Raw genomic sequence first — 21,424 nt, 5'->3', positions numbered from 1 at the left:
TAACACAGTACATCTCTATAAATGCCTACAAACAAGTGGTAAATATTATTATTATTATTAATTATATTAAATAGAATTATCTCATGAATATTAATACAATAATAATCTTCTTCTTCTTCTTCTTTCGGCTGCTCCCTTTAGGGGTCGCCACAGCCGATCATCTGCCTCCATCTTGCCCTATCCACTGCCTCCTCTACTTTCACACCAACCATCTCCATGTCCACCTTCACTACATCCATAAACCTTCTCTGAGGTCTACCTCTTCTCCTTCTACCCGGCAGCTCCATCTCCAACATTCTTTGCCCAATATGTCCACTATTCCTCCTCAACACATGTCCAAACCATCTCAACCTGGCCTCTCTGGCTTTATCTCCAACCTGCTCCACCTTCACTGTCCCTCTGATCTGCTCATTTCTAATCTTGTCCATCCTTGTCACTCCCAACGAAAATCTCAGCATCTTCATCTCCGCCACCTCCAGCTCAGCCTCCTGTCTTTTAGACAGAGCCACAGTCTCCAAACCATACATCATAGCAGGACGCACTACTGACTTGTAGACCTTCCCTTTCACTCTTGCTGCTATCCTTCTGTCACACATCAGCCCTGACACCCGTCTCCACCCACTCCATCCTGCCTGCACCCTCTTCTTCACCTCTTTTCTACACTGTCCATTGCTCTGGATGGTTGACCCAAGATATTTGAAGTCATCCACCTTTACGACCTCTACTCCTTGCATCTTCACCTTTCCACCTGCCTCCCTCTCATTCACACACATGTATTCTGTCTTGTCTCTACTGACCTTCATTCCTCTCCTCTCCAGTGCAAACCTCCACCTCTCCAGATTCTCTTCCACCTGCTCTCTACTCTCACCACAGATTACAATGTCATCTGCAAACATCATGGTCCATGGAGCCTCCTGCCTGACCTCATCTGTCAACCTTTCCATCAGCACTGTAAACAAGAAGGGGCTCAAAGCTGATTTGTCACTCCAACTGCACACCTCACCCCTGTCTCACTATCCTCATACATGTCCTGCACCACCCTAACATACAATAATAATAATAATAATAATAATAATAATTTTATTTTTGTAGTACATTTCATGCCGATGTCAGCCCAAAGTGCTTTACAGACACATAGTTATACAAGAAATCATTTTTAAATCATATTTATTTAGAATCAGAAGAAAATGAAAAAGATCAAATTAGAAGATAAAAACCACAAGACAAAATTTTGATTAAATGCTAAATTAAAGAGATGGACTATATTGTCAAAAGTATTTGTTCGTCTGCCTTGAACTTGAAAGAGAACCTGCATATGAAATTGAATGAGATCCCATTCTTAATCCATAGGGTTTAATATGATGTCAGCCCACCCTTTGCAGCTATAACAGCTTCAACTCTTCTGGGAAGGCTTTCCACAAAGGGTAGGAGTGTATTTATGGACCTGCTTTGTGCACTGGTGTGCAGTCATGTTGGACCAGGAAGGGGCTGTTCCCAAACTGTTCCCACAAAGTTGGGAGCATGAAATTGTCCAAAATCTCTTGGTGCTGAAGCATTAAGAGTTTCTTTCACCAAGGGGCCGGGCCCAACTCCTGAAAAACAACCCCACACCATAATCCCCCCTCCATCAAACTTTACACTTGGCACAGTGCAGTCAGACAAGTATCGTCTCCTGGCAACTGCCAAACCCAGACTCATCCATAGGATTGCTGGATGGAGAAGCGTGATTGGTCACTCCAGAGAACACGTCTCCACTGCTCTAGAGTCCAGTGGCGCCGCTTTACTCCACTGCATTCCAAGCTTTGCATTGCGCTTGGTGATGTAAAGCTTGGATGCAGCTGCTCGGCCATGGAAACCCATTCCATGAAGCTCTCTATGCTGTTCTTGAGCTGATCTGAAGACCACGTGAAGTTTGGAATTCTGTAGTGATTGATTCTGCAGAAAGTTGGCAACCTCTGCGCACTAGATAGATAGATAGATAGACAGACAGACAGACAGACAGACAGATACTTTACTGATCCCGAAGGAAACTTAACAAAATATATATTCCCCCTCGGCATCCGCTGAACCTGCTCTGTCATTTTACGTGGTCGACCACTTCATGACTGAGTTGCTGTCGTTCCCAATCACTTCCATTTTGTTATAATCCCACTGACAGTTGACAGTTGACTGTGGAATATTTAGTAGTGAGGAAATTTCACAACTGGAATTGTTACAAAGGTGGCGTCCACAGTTTAGAAGCATAAAAACTGTGAGTCTCTACATGTTTTCCGTATTTTACAGAGGGGATCTGTAGAAGGCCACTATCTGCAGCTCTTAGATAACGTGCCGGAACATAAACATAAACTCTGTGATGTAAGCAGGTGCTTTAAGGTCATTTTGAGCATTAAAAACCTTAAAATTTATCCTGAATGATGCAGACGGTCAGTACAGTTCTTTTAAAACAGGAGTGATGCGACTTCTCTTATTAGTTTTGGTTAGGATGTTGCGCTGCTGCATTTTGTATGATTTTTAAATGCACAGATTGAGTAAGCATTACAGAAAGGATTTTTATGCACAGTCCCAGGTCATCAAGGTGCAGGCCCCTGGGCACAAATGGCACCATGATGGCAGTTAACTTGGGCACATCAAAAAAAACAAAAAACAAACATAGCTTGACTGATGTGATGACGGATAGTGGAGGGGTTGACAAAGCAGTGAATGGAGGACAAAATAAAGGAGACATTTAGGAATTATGTTTTCGAGCAGAAATATTATGATCAGCCGTGAGGTTGAGTGATTTTACTATGACCTGATTTTAAGCAAGTAAGGGCCTAAGGCTTAATATTTCAAGTTATATCATTTCTTATTTATGACTAAATTAACAAAATCATCATTAGTCGTCTAAAATTAATAATTAGGTTTCTCAAATTCTAACTAACATTTGATTATTGATTTCACTAAGTACATGGTCAATAATTCAAATGATGTGATTTATTAAATCATACATAAATATTCTGTAATTAATGACTTATTAAAGTATTAAATGATGATAAATTTGCTGTTTATTAGGTCCTGTTATTATAAAGTGTTAGCATTCTTATTCTTATGATTTTTATCATGTATAATGCATATTAACCAAACTACAAATAAATTTCAAATGTTTTTTTTGTCTTTGTCTTAAGGCTTAATAAAAGCATTGCAAGTTCTCTGGGAAATGCTGAGGTCAACCTTTTCACCCCTATTAGCTTAATAAGTTACCAGCTATGGACATAATAAGGCTTAATAAAGACATAGTAATGCAAACTTGAAATCTTGCTCTGGAAAATGCTAAATTAACCTTAGTTATAATAATGTTATTAATGTTGTAATAACTATCCACCAGACATTTATTTATTAAACGTTTTTTAATAAATAATTTTAAAATAAATATTTATTATTTATTAACTACTGGCTGGTTAAGGCATTACAAGGGTATTACAATGTTCCTCTATACTTACAAAAAACTGTCTCCATTCACTGAATAACTGACTGCATATCTTCTCTCTTTCTATAACCAACCACTGCTGTCTTTCTTCATTATATTGATTACATTCATTACAGCAGTGGTGAAGCTACTGTCTTTCTCTTATTACAGAACACTGGTGATGTCCTAGGCATGCCTGACGCAGATGAAAGCTGGGAATCTGTCACTAATTTGCTGAACATCTCTGACCAGTACCTACGGGGGTCCCGGGAGCAGCTGGAGAGCAGGGATTTTCCCTCTCTGGTACAGATGCTCTCTCGAGCCACTGAACTGCCCACCACAGGGAACCAGAGCCTCACCAATGCCCGCATGCTCAGCCACAGCTTCATCGGCCTCGCAGACACGCTCATCAGTCAGGAGAACGCAGATAAATGGCAGGCTATCAGAGAGGTGCAGACACATCCACAGATTTACACCTGCACATTAGGGGTGGGAATCTTTAGGCACCTCACGATTCGATTCGATTACGATTCAGAGGCTGCGAAGCGATTATGATTATTGATGCATTGATATGAAAATGATTATTGATGCATCTTCTACTGCACATCCTAACAGCAAGTGCAGTGACAGCAACAAACTTAGAACACTCCCAATATAATCACCAAAGCTGCCTATACAGCACAGTGTGAAGCAAAAAAGAAATCCATGAATTGAAGAAAGCTCTCTTGCTTCTAAATTTAATAAAACAAATTGTATTACATCACATGACAAGAATATTAATAGCTACATTATCTGCCCATGTCATTAATGTTAGGCCACTATCATCAGTTGGTTAATCAAATTACCGTTTAATACATTTAGTCTTACCTGCTATACATGCGTTTACATTGAAGATTCCTATTATGCATTTTTTTGTTTTGTTTTGTTTGTTTTGACTCAACATGTGTACTTGATATTTGCTAAAGTCTTTGCGGTACTACATTTGAACACTTGCTTGCTGTTAGAACAAGAGTTTATTATTATTATTGGCAGTAGAGTGTTACTGTCTTTTCTCATTTTGCTATACATCTTATTTACATTAGTTAATTTTTTACATATTATTATGTATTTAAACCATTATTTACCTAGTTAGTTATGCAGTAATTTACATTTACATTCACTGACAAAGATGTTTTTTTTCCTGCAACATAAGACTGTAAACACAATAATAAGTTTTCATCAAATTTCAGTTTGTACGCACGTTTTCTTAACCTGTTCCCCCGATTAACAATTCTTTCTCTCGTTTTCTTTTTATCATGCGCGCATGTTCTTTACTTCGTGGGTACATTTTTTAAATTACTGATCATGATTTCTTAATTTGTTCTCTTGTTTTCTTTTAATCGTGATCATAAAGAGGAGCTACTGTGTCCTCATAACATCCCCAAATCACAATCAGACCTGATGAGCATCTCTGTCCATTATCTCATCAATCTAACACATCAAAACCCATCAGAGTCTCAGGGAGCTGTTAGCTATTTCTGCACAGGACAAATAACTCAGCCTGTATCTACTACATTTATTTCGTTTGAGCACGAATAAAGAAAGACAATGTGCGTCCAATTCAAATAAAACATGAGCATGAGTAAAAGAAACTGAGAGAAGGAATTAGAGTAAATGTGCCCACGAAGTGTAGAAAACCATACGCACGATAAAACGAAAAACGAGTGAATGAATTGTTAATTGTGACTATGAATAAAAGAAAATGCACTTACAAGCTGCAGAACATTCACTCTAATTTCTGTTTTACCTCCGTCCCCTCCTAGGCTCCATATTAATGTGACATTTATTGGAGATCTAGACTTTTTTTTACTTTGTTTAAGTATGACATATTACCTGTATACAGGTAAACATAGCAGTAAGTATTTTTTACTCTGGGCCAAATTTCCAAACATTGACATTCTGTACATGTTTTATGTGTGAAGAGGTATTTGAGTCAGTAGTAAACAGACAGTGAATCCTTCTATCAGTGTAAGTTGTGATTCCTGTATGTACAGATATAATGATTTTTCTTGTGCTGTGTTCCAGGTGGTTAGCGGACCAATGGCTGTGGTGCACACTATTGACCGCATGGTGACGAACCTCAGCCCCCTGCTTCTGGGGGACACGGACAGTGTGCATATACACTTCAACAATATCAGTGAGTCTCGCTCAGCATAGTGTAAGAAACAGAAACTTTAAATATGTTCAAATATGTTAACAATCTGAAATTCTAAAAGTTTGCTTTTCAAAATTTCTACTGAAATATGAGATGCTCACAGTGTAATGGGCAGCTGGTCTCCATGCTGTTTTTTACAGGGATTTAGTGTGCATTTCTAATGACTGTCAGTTTATGAGGCTGAATTCTGTGTAAAGCTTTAAATACTGTGAAATTCAGGAATGCAGGTCCAGGAGAAGACTGTGTCCGAGAGTACTGGAGGCTCTGAATTTTGCAGTTCAGATTGGATCAATAACACTGACCTGGACTGCATCTCTGTCCCGCCTCAAAGCATGCAGGAGCTCCATAACAATGGTAAGTGAAAAGTTTGTTTCTCTTTCTCTCTGGATAGGCTAGATGCTGTTTTAGAAGCAAAGCTTTATCCTGATCGGTGCAGGGAGGAAACATGTTAACCTAAGGCAGCCTTTCGGGACTTCTGTTTTTGCTGTATAGAAAAATGTATTGAAGAATTATGATTTATGAACTTGCAGCTGTGTCCGTGTCTGTGTTTACATGCAAAGATTTAGCCAATCCAATTGAATAAATTACGATTACAGATTCAGACTGAGCTGTTTATTTGCTCACTCTATTCAATAATCTGCAGGAAGATCTTCGTTTACATGCTCACCACAAGAAATCCGATCCAAACTGACACGCATGCGTGGAGAACCACTTAGAGTAAACGTTACCATGACAACGACCATCACGTGAGGCCCAGTGAGAGTGAGATGAGTTTCCAGTTGGCACACTTATGTTTTTAACTACTTTAAAATGATGTCAGACTTAGAAAAATGTACCTCACATGTCCTTATTAAAGAAGGCTGAGAGGACGACGTCGGGTTTTGAGACACATAAGCTGGACACCGTCTTTCAAAGGTCAAAGCGTAAACTTTGTCTCCTCTGCAGACCAATTTCTGCTCCACCACGTTGAACGTTATAAACTTTTGCCAGAGCTGGTTTTTGAGTTCTCTGCTTTGCTATGACGTAACGTACAAGGCGTTGAGTTGTTAACTAATTTGAAAGTTGCCTCTGCTGGAGAATACATCGTCACATTATGCTGCACTCTGTTCACAGTGTTCCACTCTATATGTTTGTCTGTGTTTAGGCTTCGGGAAAGTGACCGTGTTGAGTACGTGGTATAGCTCTTTAAAACCCCTCATGAACAAAGAGGAGAACATCACAGTCGTCCCCACCATCACTGATGGCTCTTTGAAGTAAGCCTTGACTCTAGAGTAAATAAGCAAAGCAAAGAACAGCACTTGAAACCTCAAAATTCCAAAAAAAGTTGGGTTATTGCATGAAATGTAAATTAAAACACAAAGCAGTGATTAGTAAATACTCTTTGACCTGTATGTAAATGGTACTAAGACAATAATAGTTTATAATATTGTAAATATAGTCTATAATAATAGTATAATAACATAATAATAATGATCATTTTTAGAGCACATTTCATACCAGTGACAGTTCAAAGTGCTTTACAGGTGATAATGTTTTACAACAATAGACAAGACAATGATAGATGACGTTAAAAAGAAATACCAAAGAGACATAGAATTTCCAGCCCAGTTAAAAAGATAAATATTCAAATGTTTCTTAAAAGTGTGCACTGATCTTGTCTAATAAAAGGTTAATTGAGTTCTACAGTTTAGAAGTGCAATAGCTGAAAGTGTCTCTCCACATTTGATGTATTTTAGGAAGGTGTTTGCACAAAGCCAGTATCTGCAGATCTAAGATCGTTTGCTGGAACACAATCAAATAGACGTTATGTGAGGCATGCAGGTGCTTTAAGGTCATTTAGGGCCTTAAAAACCAGTAGCAGAACTTTAAAATCTATCCTGAAAGATACAGGCAGTATTTAAAAAAAGGAAGATTAGAAATTGGTCTAAAAGTTTTAATACAGAAAGACCCATGTATCTTTTTCTGCAGAGGCCTCACCAGGGCAGTTTTAAAGCATTTGGAAAAGCACATGTTGACAGAGAACAGTTTACAATAGTAAAAAACAGTTAAGATATCATTTTGAAAACAATCACAACAAGATATTTAAGGTTTTACCAATCATTCATTCTGAAACTGTTGCCTGCAGCACATTCCAAAAAACTTGGGACAGGGGCAAATTAAGACTAGGAACATTGTGAAATGAACGCCTTAAGTCATGATGCAGTCATGCTTGGGAATAAAAGTAGCATGGAAAGGTTGAGCCCTCTAAGAGCAATGATGGGTCCAGCTTGCCACTTTGCCAAAAATATATCAGCAGCTAATCCATCAGTTTAAGTTCAGTGTTCCTCAACAAACATGGATGTTTGGTATTTCACCCTCTGCGGTGCAGAATATCATCAAAAATGTCACTGGGCTGGAGCTCATTTGAAATTGGATACCTGCACTGTATTTATAAAAGTAATGGACATTGTTTTCTCCAGGCCAAAGAAGATAAAAACATCCAGATTGTTACCGGCATAAAGTTCAAAAACCAGTGTCCATCTGTATGGGAGTGTATTAGTGTCCATGACATGAGTAACTAATTTTGAAGCAACACATCGCCGCAAAAAAGTAAAAAATTACTTTTCAACATTATTCAAACATAGTGGCTGTCCTTTACATTGTGTGGATATTTTATAACAAATGGACCAATAGGAAAGCCTCACAAGTACTTGGATAAATTTATTTATTGAATAAATAATAATTGGAATAACCTCTTTACATTAACTTATATCAAAGTTCAGAACATGTTTGCCCTGTCCTCTAAAGTTACTACTTTGGAGATGTGTTTTTCTTTGGACAGCAACAATATGCTGCTATCTTTTTCCAGGATGTCCAGGCTTATTTCAGCATGACAAGGTCAAGCTATATTCTGCATGAGCTACACAGTATGGCTGTTTAAACAGAGACTGCAGTTGCTACACTGGCCTACCTGCCTACCATTGAAAACGCATAATACAGGGTGATTCAAAAAGATTCATCCAATTTCAAAATGATTTATTTCACATTTAAATCATTACAGAACAATGCAGTAAATTTTAAATGGTTAAGTTGAGCATAAAGTTTATGTAATTTTACAAGTGTTCAGTATGAACCTCAGACTACATCAACACCATAGCCAAATTCCTCCCATACTCGATTGAGCATGTCGGGTATTACTGCACTCACTGCTCTTTCAGTGCGATTTTGGAGGTCATCCAGCGGAACGATTGTGGAACCAACGAGGAACACTTTGAGCTGTTGGAGGTTCACTGTAGACGAAAATCACTCTGCACAGTTATGAAGGATGCACTATTATTGAAGTGGAGAACGCAAAACAGTTTCTGCTCAGGGGTCTTCATCTCCTCTCAGACTGAAGGGCATCATCGTCCAGTGACAATCATACAAACTCTATGACCCCCTCTTTCAGTTGGTATGTGATTGGTTCCTCGGCGCCTCACGGTTGTAAAAAATATGGCTCTTTGAAATCAGATTAATCTTTTTTAATCGTCCTGTATATATCACAAAGTGCAAAATACTACAACAAAGGTTGAACACTTAACTAATTAGCAAAAAAACACTTTCAAAACTGGACCAATGTGTCTCTTCTGCCCCCAGTACTTTTATTAAGCAATTATGATGTAACACAGTAGAGAATATGCTACTGTCCCAACTTTTTTGAAGATAAAAAGGTATTTGTTAAATTCAAAAAAGCTTAAAAACATTTTTAAAAAATGGAAAAAGTTTCAAAAAGGCTAAAAGCATAATTTGGTGTTTTTGTACTGTTGCTGTATAAAGCAGGTCAGACAGAATTTACTTTCTGTTTTATTAGCATTTCAAATACTATCCTTATTTTTTGGAACTGCAATTTGTAGTTTGAGACGACTCTTTTTTCTTTAACTTCCTCTTAAATGTGTCAGGTATATGGGGACAGTCCTGGGTTCATCGGTCATCTCCAGTGCAGTAGTGGGGGATGGACAGCTCATCAGCCTGGGAGTGCAGTTTAAACTTCAACACCGCACTCAGGTAACATTTACTGGGGTTATAGAGATTCTAAAGGGTTGTGCAAATATACCTCTTTCTGCAAAAGTAATCAATCAGCCAAGACACTGGTTGTGTTGGTGTCAGATGTTTCCTTCCTTAGTTTTACACTGGAGCTACGTTGCTTGGCTTGAGTGCAAAACCAAAGAAGCATCATACGTCAGACACTGAACGAATCTTGGCTGACTTCCCTATTTCAGTACAGCTCTCTGTGTTCTTCCTTAGAATACTTCAGGGATGTTTTATTACCCAATCTGTGCTTTCTGGGACTTCAGCCTCACGTGAGTGTGCACTTATTGTCATCAATCTCAGTAAACAAACTCCAGCAGTGGTTATTTAGCATTTATTCAAATAATTCTCTCAGCCGAAGCTGTTCTCTGACATGTTTGTTTAATTGTGGCCCCTCAGGCCGGAGGATGGGGGAGGATGGTCCACCGAGGGCTGTGAGGTCATTTCCTTGCAACAAGACTCTACATCCTGTTACTGTAACCACACCACCAACTTTGCCCTGCTCTTACAGATATATGATGTTCAGGTAGGCCTCATCTCAATATCTGACAAAAAAGCAACACAGGTCTTGCAGTCCTAGACAGGCAGACAGTCTGAGGTATTAGATTAATTGGCTTTGGAAGATGCTACTGAAAATCTAAAGATATATATTTCAGTAAGGGATAGGTATTCACTACCCTAACATTGAGTTTAGTATCACTTGTTAAAATTAGTGTTTTAGATGCTTTATTAAATATTTGAAAGGTGTTATTATATACTGTAAATTTAGGTTTGGTGTGCACAAAGCTACAGAACCAAGCTTCTCATAAAGCATTTTTATCCAAGTTTTAGTACCAATTAACAGTATTTACGTTTTTTCATTGTTAAGTTGTAAGAAATTCTGTGACATCCACTAAGAAATAGCTGACTAACAGCTGGTAAGCCTGTCTACAGCGTCTCAATCATCAGAAGGAATCGAAATATAAAATTGCATGTCATCAGCAGAACTATGAATTTTTATATGATGCTTCCTAAAAACATAGCCTAGAGGTAATATGTACAAAGAGAAGGTCCCTAAAACTGAACCCTGTGGAACTCCACAAAAAAAAAAAAAGTTAAATCTACCTCAAGTGATCTACCTGAAGGTTTGACCACTTCTTTTGAAATACAGTTATTAGCAAACGTTTGGGTGCTCCTGGTCAAATTCCATATTTTTCTGATGTTCTAAGTCAAAATAAGTTAACACATCCTCCACAGAGAACCCATTTCATTTGAATGCACAATTACTGTTTATATCATGAAGTTAACATTTGGAATTGCAATAAAAATGACCTGGGCAGAAGTTATGGCACATGATATACTGCATATTTCATTTTTTCAAATGTGTTAAATTTAGCAAATTAGTAGAAACTGTGCACTAAAATGTTCAGATTTTTAAGTTTGTTCCCTGTATAGGATGTGTTATCCTATTTTTACTTAGATAATCAGTCATCCAGGGCTCTATCCATTTAGCCACCACTACCCCCACAGTAACTCTTTTGTTCTGTTGCCCCAGCAGTGATGAGTGTAATATCATAGATCTTGATGGATAAGTTCATTCTTTCATTCCCCTCAGTTGATATTTGCATTCTGATAAATCCTGAGTGCCAAAGCAGTTGTGTATGTTTTGCAGTGGAGCCAAGAGAACGAGAAAGGCCTGCAGATTCTTAGTTTCATCGGCTGTGGAGTCTCTCTCTGTGGACTGATTTTTACGTTCATCCTCTTCATCGCAGTTGGGTGGGTACTGAGTATGATTGCATTTGGCTTTAGATCCGCTTGAAGGAGGAATTTTCCTTCGGCTATATGCAACAACAGACAGAGTCAAATACTGCATATATGAGCAGTTACTCTTTATGTACAGCTGTATGTACAGCTGTATGCATCCTCTACAGGGAGCTTAAATATGGCATTTTCTGCAAATTGTAGTAGGAAAATTGAAAAAATAGAAATAAATAAAAATACAAAATGTGCCATAACTTCTGCACAGGCCACAAATTGTGCTTATTTTTTTTCCACCTATATATACACTATATTTCCAAAAGTATTCGCTCATCTGCCTTTAGATGCATATGAACTTGAACGACATCCCATTCTTAATCCATAGGATTTAATATGATGTCCGCCCACCCTTTGCAGCTATAACAGCTTCAGTTACTCTGGGAAGGCTTTCCACAAGGGTTAGGAGTGTGTTTATGGGAATTTTTGACCGTCCTTCCAGAAGCGCATTTGTGAGGTCAGACACTGATGTTGGACGAGAAGGCCTGGCACACAGTCTCCGCTCTAATTCATCCCAAAGGTGTTCTATGGGGTTGAGGTCAGGACTCTGTGCAGGCCAGTCAAGTTCTTCCACACCAAACTCGCTCATCCATGTCTTTATGGACCTGCTTTCTGCACTGGTGTGCAGTCATGTTGAACAGGAAGGAGCCGTCCCCAGACTGTTCCCACAAAGTTGGGAGCATGATATTGTCCAAAATCTGAAGCATTAACGGGCCATGCCCAACTCCTGAAATACCATCCCACACCATAATCCTCCTCCACCAAACACTTGGCACAATGCAGTCAGACAAGTATCGTTCTCCGGGCAACCACCAAACCCAGACTCGTCCATCGGATTGCCAGACAGAGAAATGTGATTGGTCACTCCAGAGAACACGTCTCCACTGCTCTAGAGTCCAGTGGTGGTGCTTTACACCAGTGCAATCGACGCTCAAGGTCACATGAAGTTTGGAGGTCTGTAGTGATTGACTCTGCAGAGAGTTGGCAACATCTGCGCACTATGCACCTCAGCATCCGCTGACCCCGCTCTGTCATTTTACGTTCCCAATCGCTTCCACTTTGTTATAATACCACTGACAGTTGACTGTGGAATATTTAGTAGTGAGGAAATTACACGACTGGACTTGTTGCACAGGTGGCGTCCGATCACGGTACCACGCTGGAATTCACTGAGATTCTGAGAGTGACCCATTCTTTCACTAATGTCTGTAGAAGCAGTCTGCAGGCCTAGGGGCTCGGCTTTATACACCTGTGGCCATGGAAGTGATTGGAACACCTGAATTCAATTATTTGGATGGGTGACTGAACTTTTGGCAATATAGTGTATAAAATTCAGCAAATAAACAGTACATTAAATACATTAAAGTGTGCATAAGTGTGTCTACTGTAGTTATTTTCACTTAGAAAATCAATAGAACGTGTCATTGTACCAGGGTTGCCTAAATATTTTGCATATGACTGTACAACCTATACAACTTCTTCCATTCACACTACAGCACCTCAAATCTTGTCTTATTACACACTGACGTATTTAAACATCAATTGATATATGAATAAATGAGTAAATGATGAATAAATTTAAAAAAACTTGAACAGTGCAGCTGTAAAGCAGAATCCTAATCCACATTTAATGCATTACAGTCCCACAGTGCAGACCAACCTTTCTACTCCAGTTCATTTGTTTTCTGCTCTCTGTCTCCCTCTAGTGTCCCAAAGTCAGACCGAACCACAGTGCATAAGAATCTAATAGTGGCTTTGGCTCTAGCTCAGCTGCTGCTGATCTTCAGTTACTGGGCCTCGGCTAACCAGGTACAGTACTTCATTCAGACATGCGTGTTGTCGCTGTCATATCAAAATAAAAAATTATGTCTTGTTTGGTTGTGGTGGTGAACGATTTGGGGAAATTTGTTATTTAATTTTAATTTTCTAATTGTGATTTTTCTGACCAACACTGTGACTGAGATTGAAATTGCAATTATTTTCTATAAATTAAGGTCCGGGTTTGTTGTGTGGCAGATGTCCAGTTGGTTGTGGTTGTATTGCCATGAAATTAAGAACTTTAAGTACTTTTTTTAACTTGTAAAGGGAGCTGAGCAGTTGGTTATGACAGCGATGATACACACTGGTGTCTGAGTAAAGGTGTGCTGGTGTGTGTCTTGTGTAGGAGCTGTGTTTGATGGTGACGGCTCTCCTTCACCTCTTCTTCTTGTCCTCTTTCTGCTGGATGCTGGTGGAGGGGCTGCTGCTCTGGAGTAAAGTTGTCTCCGTCAACATCAGCGAGGACCGGAGGATGAGATTCTACTACGCTCTAGGCTGGGGTAATGTGTGTGTATTCACTATAGGCTATACAGTCATATGCAAAAGTTTGAACACCCTCGGTCAAATGACACGTTCTGTTGATTTTGTAAGTTCAAATAAGTTAACCCTCTTCAACAAAGAACACACTTGTATATATGGCAAAAAAACTACTTTACTTTTAAAGTAAGTCAATGGAACCAGACTTTTTCCCAAGACATTTTGGGCTGCTTCTTGTGGTCCATTCATCATAAATTTTATACGCAATGTAAAGTACCATTTTCAAATCATGTCAAAAACTGAAAAACGACAAAAATGGTGGTACAAGGTTTTCTTCCAACAACATCGATATAATGCACTAACTGTGTTATAACTTTCGCACAATATGTTAAATTCAGCACATAAACAACAATTGTGCATTAAAATGTGCAGAAATGTGTTCTTTGTACAGGATGTGTTCACTTACTTTCACTTAGAAAATCAACAAAACATATTATAGTGTTGAATGTATGGTATATAATAACTCAGCATCTTTCAAATATTCAATAAAGCATGTAAAATACATTGGTGTGCAGTTTATAATCTTCAAATCTACATTGTGCTACATTACAATCTACACTTTATTCTTACTATACATAAAATAAAAGTCATTATTTTAATATAACAAGTTTTACCAAACGTTTTTTATTTATCCACACACACATCTTCTAAACCGCTTATCCTTCTGGGTCAAGGGGGGAGCTGGAAGCCATCCCAGCAGTCATTGGGTGGAAGGCAGGATCCACCCTGGACAGGCCACCAGTCTATCGCAGGGCAGACACACAGACATATATCACACACTCAGACCCAGGGGCAATTTAACATGTCCAGTTGGCCTGACTGCATGTCTTTGGACTGTGGGAGGAAACCAGAGAACCTGGAGGAAACCCACACAGACACGGGGAGAACATGCAAACTCCACACAGAGAGGACCCCGGTCGCCCTGTCAGGGAATCAAACCCAGGCCTTTTTGCTGTGAGGCGACAGCGCTACCCACATTTTAGTTAAATGAAAATATGCAGAAGTTTGTTCTCTGTAGAGAGCGTGTTAACTTTCACCTCAGTTAAGAAAGCATGTCATTTGACCAGGGTGTGTATGTGTATGTACTACGCTTCACTGTTCGGTTCTGTAATGTTGAAAAATGAGCAAACACTAGGCTTATGTGTGGGATTAATGAATAATGAGTGTGTTTGTTCTGTCTCTGTGTCGCAGGTTTGCCTCTTTTCATTGTTGCTGTAACCTTGATGGTCTCTCTGAACAAGTACAAGGCAGAGCAGCACTGCTGGCTGAACACGGAATCTGATATTATTTGGGCTTTTGTGGGGCCGGTTCTGTTCGTGCTAGCGGTAAGTCTGATATGAGTGTGTGTTTATGTGCTGAGGTTGAGACATGCTGTGCGTGTTTTGGGGTTCATGTCTGCTCGAACTGTCTGTTCTCAGGTCAACACGGTGGTGTTGTGTCGGGTCGTTGTGGTGACCGTGTCTAGTGCACGTCGTCGGGCGAAAATGCTGGCGCCCAGCTCGGCTTCCAAACCCCACACTCTGGACCTGACCTGGTGAGGGTTAAACTCTCTCGTTCACTGTTTGACTCAAGGCTTAAATTGGACATTGAAAGGTGGTGGAACTCCTTATTTAGCTGAGGTTTCTGGAGCTGCTATAGCTAGCTGGACTAGACTAGGGGGTCATTGCTATGCCTTAAAGGCTAATGATTTTTACATTGAAATTTAGTAATGCAATTTTTTAATCACAATTTAACACAGAGCTTGTGAACTACCTGTAGATAACAGATAATTTGATGTGCTCTACATTCAGGGTTCAGGCCCAAAGCTAGAAAAAGTGGATATTTGGAACTTAGATATAGATATTGATAATAATCACAATTTAAATTACAGTCATAATATCACTTAGAAAAACCACAATTAGATATTTTCACCAAATCCTTCAGCCCTAGTCATCACTATTTTTTTTTCATTGCTTGACCATTTATGGAATAGTTATCAGGGCGTTACGTTCCCCTGACTCTGTGCCCCCTCTTTGCAATTTTGGATTTTGGAAACAACTCTATGTAACACCCCCAGTCAAAATGAAAATGAGTAAACACACATTCTACAGACTGCACACTTATATACGTCATGTTTCAACAAAGTTTAATGCACAGTTTTCATATTTCGCTAAGTTTAACATACTGGGAAAAATAAATACACACACACACACACACACATCTTCTAAGCCGCTTCTCCCTCAGGGTCGTGGGGGAAAAATAAATACATCTAAATAATAATTTTAAAATCCCCAAAAAATCTTTTTCAGTATGTTGAATTCAGCAAAAAAAAAAAAAACAGTAAACAATGAAGAAGTGCATTTTCTACAGAGGATAATTAACTCATTCTCACTTGTAAGAAATAAGAAACATGTCATTTGAGCAGGGCCAATCCAACAGTTACACACCACTGTGTCCCGCTGTGTTGCCTGATTAAACCTTTCTTGGAAACAGCTCAGCACCATGTTTCCTCAATCAGAGTTCCTCATCATGACAACAGGACTAATGTCCAGATTTTGCCAATCCGATTTAATATCTTACGATTATAGATTAAGACTGAGGTGTTTTTATGCTCACTCTAATTAACAATCTGATAAAAAATGTCATCTGCTGCGCTTCTGTCAGGAAAACGTCCGTCACATGTCCTTATTAAAGAAGGCCGAGAGGAATACGTCGTGTTCTGAGACACATAAGCTGGACGTCCGTCCCACCGCCGTCTTTTAAAGATCAGAGCATGAACGTTATGCTATGTTCAGCATTATAAACTTTCACTATGATGTGAGGCACATGCAGAAGGTACTTAAACTTTCAGATTAGGAATGTAATCAGATACAGCCGTTTACACGAATATTATTCTTCTATTTAACGGATTATTTACAGGATTACCTGCCTCGTTCAATCTGATAGAAACTGTATTCAGAATGGTCTCAATCGGACTAGACTACAGGTCTATACCTGGAGGCATTCCATTTCCGATTGAGCTATTACTCAGTTTTCTAATGGATTTTCAGGCTGCATGGAAACGTATCTGGTTATGCAGCCTCTGGTTCAGTTCACTGCCAGGCAGGATTTACATGGTTTAGTTTCTCATGATGTACTGGGCTTTACAACAGACCACTTTAGCTGCCACTTAATGTGTGTTTGAGGTATGGCCTTTACTGGTATCTCTACGGTAAGCATGACCTTAGGAACCCTTTCATAGTTTCCCTTAATATTGAGGTATGATGAATCATATAAAGACCTGAAGGAAAACAGGACCTAAGGAACACAGGATCCTGTCATGGGGCCCGACAACAGCTGTGAGAGCAGGCAGGAAGGCGGGGGCCAGAATCCCGAACTCCGCTGAGGGACGTAAGTGATGGTAGAAGGAGGATGTCTGGCTCCAGAGACCAGACAACAACGGCCACGAGAGGCAAGAAGGAGGGACGTGAGTCCTGAGCTCTGACATCTAGGCCCCGCCTCCTGTTCCGCATTGAGGCCGCTAGACACCTTACGTTCAACACAGGCGGTCAAGATGTGGAGCGGGGCAGTGACAGGGAGGCTCCTTGGTTTTGAAAGTCTCAGTGTGTTCAATCTTACACTTTAATCTTAAGGGTGGTCTGTGGGTGTTGTCATTGTTTCTCTATCCACACAGTGTTCTCACCTTTTTTACCCCTTTACCTGTTTGTATGCATGTTTATTATATCTTTTCAGGTCAGAATGAAATAATCACTCATTGTATTTCTGTTCTTGCAAACAAAAGAATGACAGAGGCGGGTAGAAAGTTACTTAGGGCCCTCAAATGTTCAGAAACGACCCTGAATATAACTGAGTGAAAAGTAAATGTACTTGAATATAATTGCAAGGTTTATGATCTGAGAAGCACCAATCCATCAAGATTTTGCCTCCCACAGGTAATATAGTAACTGAATAAATGGAAATACTTACTTTCTATCTCTACAAATAGTGCAAACCTTCCAATCTCCTTCACACCTCACGCCATCCATCTTCTTTTCTGCTTATTCTTCACTTCTGATCTTCTCATAATAGCTACATTTATTGGCACACCACTCGAAACTGTTGACGTTAACACTTCTCTTTCATCTGTCAAATCAGGAACTTTTTGACACTGGAGGCTGTGGATCTGTATTTAAACGAGCAGTTATACCATAACTTTACATTGAAATCTGAAATGTCGGTGCTTTTTGAAGAAATGTATATTTTTCATTTTCATTGCTGTTCATATTGTCCGAATACCGTCACACAGCTCATGTTGTCAGCTTTGCTGTGACATGCACATTGTTCCCACCTCCCTGCATAATGGTGGATTCCTGTAGGAGCTGTAGGCACCCTTCCACAATCAGATGGAAAGAATAGCTTGAAAAGCATATGCAACATACAGCCAAATGACAGCCTATGGCCTTGAACATACCACTGGAGTTGATGGTGGGCTCAGGAGGCTCCAGCTTAGGCCTGAAAAGATAGATTTTTGTTATCTCCTGTGATGTTGTACAAAAAAAGAGAGAAAACTATCAAACTGTCAGGGCAGTAAGTGCGATTTGCCTGTTTAACGTTTAGAATAGGTTCTGAGAAGAGTTCAACACAAAAAGAAGCTAATATAAATGGTGACTGTAAATACTGGATGGAGAGCTTTGAAGGTGGTCAAGCTGTGTTTTTGGTTGTGAACATCTAATGCCTAAATAAATGACAGTATATATGATTTTGTCAAGTGGTCAGAGAATTTTTGTACTGTACTGTACTCATACAGTGTAGATATTATTATTAGTAGTAGTAATAGGATTAAGGATTAAGGATGTGCCAGTCATGATTTTTAATGAATATTTGTTAATCCAGAGCTTGCACTGTGTGGGGTGAATGGAAACATGAAACACAAAAGCACATTGGTGGAACTTTCTGTTAGCTTTCAAAAGTTTCAGTATAAGCAACTTTATTATTATGGGCCAAAAAGGCACGTACATATTTACATTGTGTGTGTATGTGTGTGTGTGCGCGTGTGTGTGTTTGCAGGGCAGCGACGCGGCCTGTGTTGATCTTGTTGCCAGTCCTGGGCCTCACCTGGCTGTGTGGAATTCTGGTGCATCTCTCTGTGGTTTTGGCTTACCTGTTCATTGCACTCAATGCCTTTCAGGTAACCATCACACACATTGGCTACACTCCAGTAGTTAGACAGTGGTCCAGATGGGATGCATTTCTAGACCACTACATCATCAAAGACTGTTATAACCAGATGAACCCTTCAAAAAAAGCCAAGAAATGCCGTCTACATTTAGACAGTTTTTTAGCACACTACCAGAGGTACCTTTCATGGCCTGCTGTTGTCCATGTTTGTGCACCCAACTGACTTAGAGAAAGTCTGGGAGAAATGCTGGGAGATGAAAATAACCACAACAACAGTCTGACAGTAATAACTGTGGAGTGATTTTAATCCAGTATGAATCTGCAGTGTGTGTAGTTTTACAGTCTGATGGTAATAATTGTGGAGTGATTTTAATCCAGTATGAATCTGCAGTGTGTGTAGTTTTACAGTCTGACGGTAATAATTGTGGAGTGATTTTAATCCAGTATTAATCTGCAGTGTGTGGAGTTTTACAGTCTGACGGTAATAATTGTGGAGTGATTTTAATCCAGTATGAATCTGCAGTGTGTAGTTTTACAGTCTGATGGTAATAATTGTGGAGTGATTTTAATCCAGTATGAATCTGCAGTGTGTAGTTTTTACAGTCTGACGGTAATAATTGTGGAGTGATTTTAATCCAGTATGAATCTGCAGTGTGTGTAGTTTTACAGTCTGATGGTAATAATTGTGGAGTGATTTTAATCCAATATGAATCTGCAGTGTGTGTAGTTTTACAGTCTGACGGTAATAATTGTGGAGTGATTTTAATCCAGTATGAATCTGCAGTGTGTAGTTTTACAGTCTGACAGTAATAATTATGGAGTGATTTTAATCCAGTATGAATCTGCAGTGTGTGTAATTTTACAGTCTGACGGTAATAATTGTGGAGCGATTTTAATCCAGTATGAATCTGCAGTGTGTGTAGTTTTACAGTCTGACGGTAATAATTGTGGAGAGATTTTAATCCAGTATGAATCTGCAGTGTGTGTAGTTTTACAGTCTGATGGTAATAATTGTGGAGCAATTTTAATCCAGTATGAATCTGCAGTGTGTAGTTTTACAGTCTGACGGTAATAATTGTGGAGAGATTTTAATCCAGTATGAATCTGCAGTGTGTAGTTTTACAGTCTGACTGTAATAATTGTGGAGTGATTTTAATCCAGTATGAATCTGCAGTGTGTAGTTTTACAGTCTGACGGTAATAATTGTGGAGTGATTTTAATCCAGTATGAATCTGCAGTGTGTGTAGTTTTACAGTCTGACGGTAATAATTGTGGAGTGATTTTAATCCAGTATGAATCTGCAGTGTGTGTAGTTTTACAGTGTGACTGTAATACTTGTGGAGTGATTTTAATCCAGTATGAATCTGCAGTGTGTGTAGTTTTACAGTCTGACGGTAATAATTGTGGAGTGATTTTAATCCAGTATGAATCTGCAGTGTGTGTAGTTTTACAGTCTGACAGTAATAATTGTGGAGTGATTTTAATCCAGTATGAATCTGCAGTGTGTGTAGTTTTACAGTCTGACTGTAATAATTGTGGAGTGATTTTAATCCAGTATGAATCTGCAGTGTGTTTAGTTTTACAGTCTGACGGTAATAATTGTGGAGTGATTTTAATCCAGTATGAATCTGCAGTGTGTGTAGTTTTACAGTCTGATGGTAATAATTGTGGAGTGATTTTAATCCAGTATGAATCTGCAGTGTGTGTAGTTTTACAGTCTGACGGTAATAATTGTGGAGTGATTTTAATCCAGTATGAATCTGCAGTGTGTAGTTTTACAGTCTGACTGTAATAATTGTGGAGTGATTTTAATCCAGTATGAATCTGCAGTGTGTAGTTTTACAGTCTGACAGTAATAATTGTGGAGAGATTTTAATCCAGTATGAATCTGCAGTGTGTAGTTTTACAGTCTGACGGTAATAATTGTGGAGTGATTTTAATCCAGTATGAATCTGCAGTGTGTGTAGTTTTACAGTCTGACGGTAATAATTGTGGAGCGATTTTAATCCAGTATGAATCTGCAGTGTGTGTAGTTTTACAGTCTGACAGTAATAATTGTGGAGTGATTTTAATCCAGTATGAATCTGCAGTGTGTGTAGTTTTACAGTCTGACTGTAATAATTGTGGAGTGATTTTAATCCAGTATGAATCTGCAGTGTGTGTAGTTTTACAGTCTGACGGTAATAATTGTGGAGTGATTTTAATCCAGTATGAATCTGCAGTGTGTGGAGTTTTACAGTCTGACGGTAATAATTGTGGAGCGATTTTAATCCAGTATGAATCTGCAGTGTGTAGTTTTACAGTCTGACGGTAATAATTGTGGAGCGATTTTAATCCAGTATGAATCTGCAGTGTGTGTAGTTTTACAGTCTGACGGTAATAATTGTGGAGTGATTTTAATCCAGTATGAATCTGCAGTGTGTGTAGTTTTACAGTCTGACGGTAATAATTGT

At 39.1% G+C, this 21,424-nt stretch overlaps 1 protein-coding gene across 3 annotated transcripts in view; it reads left to right on the top strand.

Annotated features, from left to right (window-relative positions):
• adgrd2 (adhesion G protein-coupled receptor D2) overlaps positions 1-21,424 on the top strand; it is a 56,141-nt gene that overhangs the window by 13,748 nt on the left and 20,969 nt on the right. For 2 of the 3 annotated variants that reach the window (XM_017687208.2, XM_017687209.2), the window contains exons 9-21: positions 3,617-3,895; positions 5,510-5,621; positions 5,859-5,993; positions 6,784-6,892; positions 9,557-9,662; positions 9,903-9,958; positions 10,086-10,212; positions 11,338-11,441; positions 13,187-13,289; positions 13,645-13,798; positions 15,027-15,160; positions 15,254-15,369; positions 18,861-18,981. In XM_017687208.2, the coding sequence (XP_017542697.2) occupies positions 3,617-3,895; positions 5,510-5,621; positions 5,859-5,993; positions 6,784-6,892; positions 9,557-9,662; positions 9,903-9,958; positions 10,086-10,212; positions 11,338-11,441; positions 13,187-13,289; positions 13,645-13,798; positions 15,027-15,160; positions 15,254-15,369; positions 18,861-18,981 (1,656 nt within the window). The remainder of the gene's footprint in view (positions 1-3,616; positions 3,896-5,509; positions 5,622-5,858; positions 5,994-6,783; positions 6,893-9,556; positions 9,663-9,902; positions 9,959-10,085; positions 10,213-11,337; positions 11,442-13,186; positions 13,290-13,644; positions 13,799-15,026; positions 15,161-15,253; positions 15,370-18,860; positions 18,982-21,424) is intronic. The other variant, XM_037536097.1, reaches the window with a different exon arrangement.

The sequence above is a fragment of the Pygocentrus nattereri genome, chromosome 29 (genome assembly GCF_015220715.1).
Source record: "Pygocentrus nattereri isolate fPygNat1 chromosome 29, fPygNat1.pri, whole genome shotgun sequence".
NCBI classification, from domain to species: domain Eukaryota; kingdom Metazoa; phylum Chordata; class Actinopteri; order Characiformes; family Serrasalmidae; genus Pygocentrus; species Pygocentrus nattereri.
Note: the sequence above shows the minus strand (reverse complement) of the source record. Positions and strands in the feature narration are given on the sequence as shown.